Consider the following 12,500-nt stretch of genomic DNA (forward strand, 5'->3'; position numbering starts at 1 on the left):
TAAAAATATATAAAATAAGTTATTGGAGACGGACTAAACAGACGAAAATATGAAATTAAACTAATAGTGTTATTTGGAGAAGCACTTGTGCGAAAACATGTACACATATCTAACAGATACACTGCATAGACAAGCATGTAACACGTTGGTTGGTCGACTACATTGTTTCCACACAGGCAAATTCCAATACATGTAAATCATTGTTCACAGAGACACGAGTACCAAGGAGGACCGTGTGTGTGTGTGTGTGTGTGCTTGGTAACTGCAAACAAAACAAAGTTCGTTTAAGGATGTTGCTTTTAGATTCATTTGCTATTCTCCCACTCTGCAAAGCATCTCTGTCTGTCTGTCTATGTATCTGTCTTTCTCTCTATATAAGCATCTTTGTTATTCTGCACCTCTATCTATTTTTTCTCTCTCTTCCCCTCTCCCTCCCTCACTATTCCCAACACTATCCGTACTGCTGTTCCTACTTCCTCCCTACCCCCTTCCCTCCTCCTCTCTATCCCCATCCCCCATCTCGTCCCCAACCCCCACTCTCTCTCCTCCCCCACTCTCCATCCTCCCCTCTCCTCCCCCTTCCCCGCTCTCTCTCTCTCCTCCCTCAGACACACTGCCGAGGTACCGAGGTTCAGGCGCTCGCACAGTTCTCCCCCGTCGTTCTGTTAAGCCAATTTATACATTCGTGGCTTTTATCCCCGTGCCAAGTTAAAGTTACCTCGTCCTGCTTCTGGGTTCACAGGTGTGCGTCTCCTTAAATGCGGCAGCTGTTTAGCAACACTCTCGCAATGCAACGCTTATGTGCGACTCCGCGGGAAGGAGGGAGGGAGGGAGAATATACATATTTTAAATGGTGTATCGAAGTGTCTTTTTATTCGACTTTCAAATTATCAGATATTGCTGATTTCATTCCAGATATTTCGAAATGTCCTACTTCACTTCACCAGAGTCTTCACAACGGGGAAACAAAGACTAAAGCAAAGCAAAAAAAGGCTATACAAAAATCACCCACGTATCAAATTATCTACGTCTATTTTGTGCTGCCATCGACCAACCTCAATCAATGGCCGTGTCTTGAATTCTGTAAAAAAAACATTGTAAAACTCTCCAAGTGTTTTTGAGACAAGGATCTCTTCCAAACACAGTGAAATGGAAATAAAACATAAAAACGGACATGGTCTGTACATTAAAAACAAAACACGAGGCAGGTACATCGACTGTACCCATGCATGAGCAAAATAACGAAAGAGAAAAAGGTATATTGATGTGAAAACGATTTTGTGGGAGATATACCGTGGCTAAGTCCTATAAGCCGACTGGGATACAGTGGCAGGTCAGGTCGTCAGGTAATTCGTCAGCCCGTCTGATATATATAAAGATGGTCTGTAGTTTCTCTGGTGTATGTTATCAAGTTATTCATTCTCATTCATACCTTTTCAACATTTGTCATATACATACATACATATATACATATATATTATATAATATATATATATATATATTATATATATTATATATATATCATATTCACACATACACAAATATACATTATATGAATATATATATATATATATATATATATATATACATATATATACGTACATATTATACATATTATATGATATATATATATATATATATATATATCATATATAATATATATTATATATAATATATGTTATACTTATACATACACTACATTATATGTATATATATGTACGTATATATTATACATACACACACACACACACACACACACACAAACAAACACACACACACACACACGGATATGTGTGTGTGTGTGTGTGTGTGTGTGTGTGTGTGTGTGTGTGTGTGTGTGTGTGTGTGTGTGTGTGTGTGTGTGTGTGTGTGTGTGTGTGGTGTGCGTACAAAAATAAATGTTAAAATACACATACATAATATATATATATATATATATATATATATATATATGTATATATATTTAAATATCTATATTTATATACTTATATGTATACATATACTTATATAATAGATATACATATATGTATACACACACACATAGACAAATATATATACACACACTCACATATATGTATATATATATATATATATATATATATATATATATATATATATATACACACATAGACAAATATATATACTGAAAACAGGATGCATCGAATTCGTCAAACGTTGTAGTGGGCCCGTGCTTGCGTGTGTGTGTGTGTGTTTATATATATATATATATATATATATATATATATATATATATATACATATATAGATGTGTGTGTGTGTACAAATATATGTATATATATATATGTATATATGTATATATATATGTATATATATATATATATATGTATATATATGTATACCCACACACACACACACACACACACACACACACACACACACACACACACACACACACACACACACACACACACACCATTTCGTGTATATATATATATATACATATATATATAAATGTGTGTATGTATATATGTAAATATATAAATGTGTGTGTGTGTGTGTGTACACACACACACACACACACACATATATATATATATATATATATATATATATATATATATATATATATATATATAAATGTGTGTATGTATATATGTATATATATAAATGTGTGTGTGTGTGTACATATATATATATATATATATATATATATATATATACATACACACATATATATACATAAACGCACACACATGCATGACATGCAAACCACAGGCGTCGACCGCGGAGGCCTTCCTGGAGGGCCACGTCGCCCTGAGTCAACGCCGCCAAACTCGGCGCAGATAATTAAACATTTCCGCCTCCCAGTCGATCACAGTCACGAGTGAATCTCCAGGCCGGCTCGAGTGCTCTCTAATGCGGACACGGGAATCAATACACTAAGACACGAGATACCTGTTGCGCTCCGTTTGCTGGCTTTCTTACAACAGGTAATCACGGAAGTGTATGTGGCAACGCTCTCTCGCTCTCTCTCTTGGATTCGCTCTCTCTTGTCTCTGCCTCTGTCTCTCTCTCTCTCTTGTCCTCGCTCTCTTGGATTCGCTCTCTCTGACTCTGTGTCTCTCTCTCTCTCTCTCTCTCTCTCTCTCTCTCTCTCTCTCTCTCTCTCTCTCTCTCTCTCTCTCTCTCTCTCTCTCTCTCTCTCTCTCTCTCTCTCTCTCTCTCGGTTCCCCGATATCATCCGTAGCGAGAATTCCTTATTAAAAATTCACCGGGATATATCCAATACCGGATTAATATTTTTTTTTTACTCACACAACGGAATAATCAATATCTATCGACTCCTCAATATCAATATTTATCACTACTGTACCAAAAGAACTATCGAAATCTATCTTCAAATGCAATAAATCCGTAAGTATCGCGGAGACCTCCACCCCCCCCCCCCACCTACTACCACAATCAACCCATGTGGTACTCCCCCCCTACCACCATCCCGCCTGGCTCCCCCACCCCACCCCCACCCCAAGGCCAGCTATCGAGCCCAAAGACGACTAGTTGGGCAGCCCAAAAAGCACTCTTAGTTGGCCCGCTGTGATGGCAAGCCCCACGTGTGCCTCCTGTGAGCTCTCGCCTGTGCATTCTCCCCTTGGCCTTCCTCTGTGAAAGTCCCCCTCGAGGTTTGGCACTTGAGGTTTGGCACTCTGAGTTAGTGCAGGAAGGAAGGGTAATCATTCTGGATCAAACTAAATTCCCGAGGGTTAGTGTGTGTGTTACAGGACGTAGAGTGCAGGCCGCTCCCCGACAGACTGGCGTTTTGACAGGAAAGGCAAGAGAAAAAGAGGACAAAGGCGTTCCCCTCCTTACCTGAGTGCCGAGAGAGTGACGTCAGGCCGAGTCCCAGAGCAGCATATCTTGAATTTCCACCCTGCAGAGGAGACGCCAGTGGATGTGGGTATCTCAGATAAGCCGACGGCGCGAGAGAGGAGGGGCGTGTGAGTCACCAGTGTGGGTGGGGAGGCAAATTACTCCCCAAGAGAGAGAAAGAGAGAGGGGCAGTGTGAGCCAGGGGAGCGGGGCGTCGACTCCCACCACAGGGCCCTCTCGCCACTCGTCCTACGCACTTCTCACTCCTCCTGGGGGATCTCTGGTCGTGTCCTGCCCTCCTTCCTCGTGGGATATCTCGGCAAGAGGCACCGGGGACGTAAAATGAGCCGCGAGTGAGGGGAAAAAGTGTCTTTTGTGAGAGAGTGAAGGTTGGACGTCCACTCAGTGCAGGGGAAGATGGCGACGTCCGTGCTGAGTCCGGTCAAGACGGAGGACCAGATCCTGCAGGATTCCATGCTCGAGGATGATCCTAATGACAATTCGGCCACCAACGAGGAGGAGAAGACCAAGCCTCGCTGGGGGCCATACCACAAGGGAGCCAAAGAGCTGGCCAGCCTGTACAGCAAAGGTGAGAGTGAAAGTTACCACAGCGTTTACCTTGACGAGGACCCCGAGTGCGAATTGCCTGTGTTATTCTGTGTTACTCTGTGTTACTCTGTGTTTCTCTGTGTTATCCTCTATTTCTGCCTGGATATTGTCATTTTTAGTGAGCTTCGACCAGGAAAATGCATGTCAAGCGTTGCATTGTTTGCCTCCTTGGATATTACAGTGTGAGGTATGTGTCTGGCTGTTCCTGTGCTGTGTGGACTCAGTGTGAGGAATCTGGTAGGAGGATTTACTCATGGTAGCTAGGATAAAGCCTGGATTTATTTTTAGTATCTAGGATAAAGCCCAGAATTATTTGTAGTAGCTGAGGAAAAGTCTGAATTTACTCGTAGTAGCTTAGGTAAAATCTTGATTTAGATGTAGAAGGTAGGGTAAAGTTTGGATTTAATTATAGTAGTTAGAGTAAAGGTAGGGATTTGCGTGTTGCAGTCGTCTCGGAAAAAGGGAAGATTATGAAAGCCACGTGTGGCATATGCCGTGTAATTTTTTTTGTTGTTATATAAGCATAATTTTGCGAGTTATGTTAAATTCCAATTGCTATCAATTTTCTATTTGACAATTTTTTGGTAATGACGTAAATGAAATGTATTTTTTTCCTTTAAGATTGTTTCATTATAAACAATTGATTTTTTTGCAAAAATTATTGGTCATATTAAAATTATAACAGAGAAAAACTTTACGTATTCTAATGGATTGTAGAGTAATACAAAACAAAATTAGTGTAAAACCTACATCAGATTTATTTTCAGTATTACGAATGTAAAATGCTATTGCAGTAATTAAATTTAAATGCTGTTCATCAGAAATACCAAATACAGTAAATATATATATATATATATACACATATATATATACATATATATATATACACACATACATACATACATAAATACATACATACATATATATACACATACACACACATTGTTGTAGGAAATATATTCTTTAAAACCAATTCAAACATCAAATATACAGAACACAAAACAGTGATCTTCAAATTGCAATTTTTTGTCATGGTATTGTAATTTTCTTTCTCTTTACAGTGACAAGGAAAGCTTGGGAGGAAGATTAGTCTGTTGGAATGATATTTATAATAATGACAGTAATGATAAGGAGGTAAATAATAATAATAATAACAATAGGGATATTAATAATGATGATCATATTGGGTGTGGGATAGGCTTTTGTGGTGTCAGTTATATTACAGCTGTCTTTTATTGAACTTGTGTTTAAGGAGTGGCCAAGGTCACCATTCACTGACAGTGCAGAATTTAACTCTGGTCAGCTAAATTATTGCCAAGAATGCTATCACGGCTTCAGACAGCAATCATAACTCAAGGGTTTCTTCTTCTTTTTCATCATCATCATCATCATCTTTTTTCTTCATCATCATCATCATCATCTTTTTCTTCATCATCATCATCTTTTTCTTCATCATCATCATCTTTTTCTTCATCATCATCATCTTTTTCTTCATCATCATCATCTTTTTCTCTTCATCTTCTTCTTCTTCTTCTTCTTCTTCTTCATCTTCTTCTGAAATGTAAGAAATATATAAGATAATACAAAAATATCCAATATATATGGCAATATGAACGGAATCAGAAATGTCTAATTAATAATAATTATAAATTGGAAACCTTATAAATATTGAAGTGAAAATAAATTTCAAAATACGGTACACGATAGAAAAAAAATTATCTCTTTTTAGGAACGATAGAAGAGACGACTTCAGCGTGAATCTGTATCTTTGCTGCAATCTGTACCTTGTATTTTTATGTGTATAATTAATAATTTCAGTAGCAATGTAGCATGTGAAGTTAGATAGTTATTAGAATAGTATATTAGTTAATTATCTAATAATTACCCAGTTCAGTTACATAAATAGGCAAGTGAAAAGTAAACTGTCACATTTTATACTAGAATAAGTATTACGTACAGTAGTAAGGGCTTATAGTTCACTGAAAAATCCTAAGTTTGAGCCAAGCTTTTGTAGTACGTTTGGATGATTCCTTTGTCTGAAATGGATAGAAAGTACTTGTACAAATCTGTCCTTGTGATAGTTACCTACGAATGAGTTCCATTTTGATAGTTATATTCATTATCATGATTCAATTTGATTTAGTATTTGGTAGTTATTTATCATTATGTAATTTTATTATTATATATTTTATTATTATGATCATCATAATTATTATTGTTTATTATTATTGGTATTTTTTTAAAAAATTTATAATGAACTACCTTTACAATTAACAAACTTTATAGAAAATCAACCTATTATGGTATATATATATATTTATCTTGTATATTTATATAATTACCAATATTTCTCTTATGTTATATCTATTGTACTGGCAGTTCTTGGAATAAATAATTGTATTGTGAATAATGATTCTTGATAACATTTTTTATTTTATATTTGTAAAATATCTTAAACACGATGATGAAAGATACAACTTTCTTGCAGTGAATTATAAGCATAAAATGTAATTTAGGTTTGCTTTCAAGTAAATGCATAATGGATTTTAAAATAAAACCGTCTCGCCATAATTTTATAGATTATTGCTTATCACATTTGGTTGAATACCATAGATATGATGTTAGATATTTTGAAGATATTGGCAGTTACAAATCGACTGAAAGCTTGTGTCTTTGACATGAGGTCTATAATCTGATAGACCTCAAAGTCATAGGGTACTTTGTCGGCTAATCACAACGGCAAAGGCTGATGGATCTCCACACTGTATATTCTGTCAAGATAGAGTTTGTGCTGGTTCCTTTCTTGATGATAAGTTAGTCTACGATCTCTTTCTTGCTAGTGTATATGCTGTGGGCTTTGCAGTCGTTGCGGGCATAGGGTTTAATCTAATTTTTACCTTGATTTTCATATGGTTTCCCTGTCAATATAATATCAATTTTCAATAATTGCATATTTATTTTGATATGGCATTAGCAATTTTGAAATATTTTGCAATCCAAAGGTAGATTTGTAACCAGAAAGTCAGTATTTTAATAACGCATTGCAAGCAAATATTTATACTCTAGAGGTTTATTGGTTTGTTTTTCATTTTAAAGAATAGAAGAGGAATGCTGCTGAACATATTTTTCCGCTGACATTTTATCACTGAAAGATTGAATTCTCTATTTACCAAACTTTTATATTGTGTTTTACATAACAAAGTTTGAAGTATGATATTTGTGTGTGTGTGTGTGTGTGTGCGTGTGTGTGCGCGTGTGCGTGTGTGTGTGTGCGTGTGCGCGCGTGTGTTTGTCAGTCAGTCAGTCAGTCAGTCAGTCAGTCAGTCAGTCAGTCAGTCAGTCAGTCAGTCAGTCAGTCAGTCAGTCAGTCAGTCAGTCAGTGTCATGCAGAGGTCTGGTGATTCCTTGAATATATGCCCAAAAGACTCAAGTATAGGGCCTAGTACTTAGAAATATTATAAAAAAGGAAGATATTTTGAATATGTAAATACAGATGAAACACAAAATAAATACTTTATTTGATTTAGATATAAATTAACCAAATTTATAAAAAAAAAAAAAAAAAAAAAATTCCCAAACCATCCCTCCTGCAAGAAAACACTTGAACTACTCCACTTTTTACATTGGCTGTTAACGATTCTTTTTCCATGTTTATTAAAACCAGGTTGGCCAGTTGCTCCTGTGGCACTGAAGAACTCAGATATATTTTTATTAACTTCAATTTTGAAAATGACCATTCACATCTTGCAACTGGAACTGCAATTTAAGCAGTAATCTGTATGACACACAGCGTTGGAAAGGCATCCCTCCCATGCTGCACTGCAGTAAAGGCTCCAGACCATCTTTAGGATTAGGGGGAACTATTCCCTTTAGCTCAAAATCAATAATTTTGTCATGTAACTGAATGGCTGCCATATCATTGTCATAATAATTTGCAAAGTCTGAACATTCTTTTTTTCCATTTTTCTCTTTCTTGTTCACCTTCAATTACTACTGAATTCATGTTGAGAAGAAATGAAAACCGGCCACTGAGTCCTTGAATTTCCATCTTTAATCGGTTCACAATCTCTGCCATTACTCTGTTCATTTCTTCTTGTGCTGTCAGTCCACTATCCCTTACTGACTCTCCAGGCATTCTTCTTCTCCTTGTTCATGCAAATGGTATTTCCCAGTTTTCTCAATATTCACTTGACAAATATATTGCATTGTGGATAACTTCATCATTTCTTCAAAGCCAAGTCCACATATGTACTGTGCATGCATGTGGGATGCACCTTTTTCTCTCTACAGAAAGGGTACACCATGTTAAAGAAATCAAGGGCTGACCACTGCTTCTGTAGTGTGTTGAGTCTCCAAAAAATTTATTTATCATCACTGAAATTTTGAAATCACCGTCTTATTACTCTCTCTGATTGGATGCCCGGGCCACAGCACCTTTGGCCTTCCCTCTGCACGTCACTGTCTGTCAGTCTGTGTAGATATATATACTTTCATTTATTGTTAATGACATCACCTTTTTCTACTTTTGTGAGCAGAAGTAATTTTTGTTAGTATGTTCTTCTTTAGAATTTTAAAGAATAGATAAATTAATTAATTAATTTCTCTCTTTTTCTCCATGTAGGATCTAAAATCTTGTACTTTGCTCTCAGTAACAGTTATTGGAATTTGAGTGATGTTAGGGGGAACCATATATTCACATGAATGTTCTGGTCATTACCCATTTTTCAACTACAACAAATCAGTATTACAGTATACTGTATGTATATAAAAATACACATTTCTAAAAGTCTGTGTGTGTGTGTGCGTGCGTGCGTGCGTGCGTGCGTGCGTGCGTGCGTGTGTGCATGCGTGTGCGCGTGTGCATGCGCGTGCATTCACCTTAGTTGTCAGATATTATCTTGTTGAGTGCCTCAGGATCAGCATGATCTGTCTCAATAAAATTGGATAATGCAACTCTCCCTTCTGAGGACTCGTACCTCTACCATGATACGCCATTCCAACCAAAGCTTCGCCAGAAATGAGTGTAATTTGGCGAAGATTCATTTGTTCACATCCCCTGAGTTGTTGAGTTATTCGTTTCACTTATACCCTTGTCTGCGTAGAGTCCTTGTCGAGGAAGGTTAGTTTTACATTTTTTGCCTTCATTAGTGCAACAGCATGTTCACTCTGGCAGTGAATAATATTTTGTTTTTATAAGTTGGTTGGTGGGCAGGAGTTTGATGCACTTTAGTATATTATTGTTATTAATGTATATGCCATATAACTGTTTAAAAAAAAAAAAATTATTTCTGTGTGTTTGAGTTTGAGTATGTGTGTGCGTTTGCCTGTGCGTATGCATGTGCGTGTGTGTGAGTGTTGTAAGTACATGTGTACACGCATTCCCCATATGTATGAGCATACAAAGCTAACAAAAAATCCTAGAGCGAGAATGAGCAAAGGCACCAGAATGTTAATTATGTTTGTAATAGCTCTCGACAAGAATTTACCATAATTGCGGAAGATCATTCAGGCAATTTAATTCTTGGGTCAGCTTCCCTTATTTTATTTTTTAAATTATTTATTTATTATTTTTTTATGTCCTTTTTTCATTAGCTTTGTTGTTCTTGTTATTATTAATATTATTATTATCTTTTGTCTTATTAATGCTTTTACTGTTGTTACTATTATTTATTTATTATTATTGCTTTTACTAATATCATTATTATTATTATTATTATTATTATCTTTTTTGTTGTTGCTTTTACTGTTGTTATTATTATTATTATTATTATTATTATTATTATTATTATTATGGCTGTTGTTCTAATTATAGTTAATGTTATCGTTATTATTGTTGTTGATATTATTATTATTATTTACTGCTACTATTATTATTTATTATTATTATTTTATTATTATTATTATTCAGATATTGTTCACATGTCTTTTGATTTAAAAGGGGGCTTATATATTTATCAATGTCTGTACACAATCCAGTGAAGAAAACTTTCTGGAATTAAATGTTCATATAAACTTTAGAAACTTTTGATTGTTTCTCTTTTGAATATTTCCTTTCTTTTCCATTCATTTACTCTTTATTTAAGCTCCTTTTCGTCTTTTTTCCTTTCTCATTCCCTGTGTCTACTTCTCCCTATACTCTCATCGCCCCTTTAAGTAAATCGTAGAGTAGGCCAAGTGAAGAAAAGTGTTTAGGGCTTTTTAATCCAATTGTGACTAATTTTTATAACTTTTGATCCATTTTCAAGGGCTGTTCACCGTGTTACTGTAACCATTCCATACTTTATGTGGATATGTAGGATGAGCCTTATATTTGCACTTTGAACGCGTCGCAGCCTTGCCACGCCCCTTTCTAGAGTGAGTTCGGCCTGTTACTTAGGTATTTGAAAGAGATTGGAAAAAGTTTGGTTGATTTTTTATGTAGGATAGATAAGGATTTGTTGCTTGATTTTATGTTCATGTGAAATTGTTTACTTTTATGCTCCTGTGTAAAAGAAATAGGAAGCAATCCTGTCAAAGAATTGGGACAAAATTTAGATGATAATTTAAAGAAAAAGAAAAGAAAAAAGTCTGATTCTTTATTTTTCTCTCAAAAAATAAATAGATGAGTAAATAAACTGATGAATGAATGAATCAATCATTAAATACTTTTATAAAACATACAGGAAAGAAAACATTCGCACTCAAAAGTGTAGTAAGATGAACTCCATAAAGAGAAGTGATGAAAATTGGCCTGATACACCAAAGTGTAATTTAATCTGGTTAGGCCTTTACATGATATAAAAAAAAAAAAAATCTTTTACATTGACAAACTTGTTGATTACATATTCAGAATTCACGTTAATTTCCAATTTGGTCTCTTTTTAAGGTAGTGTGTAAGCAGATTAAGCCGCTTTCAGATTCTGGCATTGGATATAAGCAGTTGGTCCTTATCTTGAACTTTGTTACCTTTACCTACTTTTTATTATCCACACCTTGCTGTCCGTTATCATGAGAATGTTGAAATGTTTATTGCATCCAGGTTAACTTTTGTGTTTATGATACTCCTTTTTTCCCTTTCTTTGTTATTGAGTTATCAAGGTATCCTAACATCTGGTATGTTCATGTTTTGATTAAGTCTGTTTTGCATCGTAGAGTGCTTTGCCGTTTAAATATGGAGTGTATGTATGTATATTTTCCCCCTCTAGTTTCATGCTTGTTTAGACGGAAATCTTTCCTTGTTTATGAATGAAACGCCGATAATACAATCCTGGCCTAAGTGAGATAACACATAGATAAGCACCTAACTAAAATCCGTAGAGCATACCACACTTATAAAATCCTTGACGTATACTTCACCTAATCCAAAACCTTCATGTAGTCTTACAGAATCCTATATATTGGTATAGCATTGAGATGAAGAAAGATTTTGAAAGCAGAAGCCTTTTCTTTTCTTTTGTGAAGGTTTACGTAGGTTTGCCTTATGCCTGGGAATTCATTTTCCTTAAGATAGGCCCAGTGTATCGAATTATATAAAGACTGTTTGATGGTTTGTTTTTATGTAACGAATTAGTAAAATGAAATACAGGATGCTATTGTAAAGTATTAATGTCTTTGTAAGGAATTATATATTTTTAGGAATTGAAAACTATCCATGGCCATTACATTTGTTTTGCATCGTGCATTTAAACCACTATAAAGCTATTTATTGGTATTTCATGTGTGCCTTGTAATTGTATTACCACTGACTGTAAACAGGATGTGCTCAGTGAATGCTTGATAAGAAAAATAAGGGAATTTTAATGAATCATCAGGAAAAATCATGGTCTTTCTGATTTGCACATGTGATACATAATCATACATGTTCTTCATTAACTATGAAGATTTTATTATTCCATGACCTCCCCCCCCCAAAAAAAAGAAAGAAAATAATAATAATTGAATAAATGATGATAATCTTCAAAAGTAAAAGAATAGAATAGTGATGATAATAATAACAATAACAATAGTAATAATAATAAAAAATAATGATAAATTGATAGATCAGTAGTATAAATCAAGCAGTTCCTCTTCATACCCATCAGAAG

General features: G+C 35.2%; 2 protein-coding genes across 5 annotated transcripts in view; one reads left to right on the forward strand and one right to left on the reverse strand.

Annotated features, from left to right (window-relative positions):
• The window catches only part of LOC125026697 (solute carrier family 49 member 4 homolog), a 25,426-nt gene extending 21,465 nt beyond the window's left edge, over positions 1–3,961 (reverse strand). For 2 of the 3 annotated variants that reach the window (XM_047615319.1, XM_047615318.1), the window contains exon 1: positions 3,829–3,961. The gene's annotated coding sequence lies outside the window, so the exon portion shown is untranslated. Of the gene's footprint in view, positions 1–2,916; positions 2,999–3,828 lie in introns of those variants that run through there. The other variant, XM_047615320.1, reaches the window with a different exon arrangement.
• Positions 3,514–12,500, forward strand: part of LOC125026696 (plasmanylethanolamine desaturase-like) — a 20,984-nt gene continuing 11,997 nt past the window's right edge. Inside the window, exon 1 of one of the 2 annotated variants that reach the window (XM_047615316.1) lies at positions 3,514–4,417. In XM_047615316.1, coding sequence (XP_047471272.1) covers positions 4,246–4,417 — 172 coding nt within the window. In that variant the 5' untranslated portion in view covers positions 3,514–4,245. The remainder of the gene's footprint in view (positions 4,418–12,500) is intronic. The other variant, XM_047615315.1, reaches the window with a different exon arrangement.

This window comes from Penaeus chinensis, chromosome 6 (genome assembly GCF_019202785.1).
Source record: "Penaeus chinensis breed Huanghai No. 1 chromosome 6, ASM1920278v2, whole genome shotgun sequence".
NCBI lineage: Eukaryota > Metazoa > Arthropoda > Malacostraca > Decapoda > Penaeidae > Penaeus > Penaeus chinensis.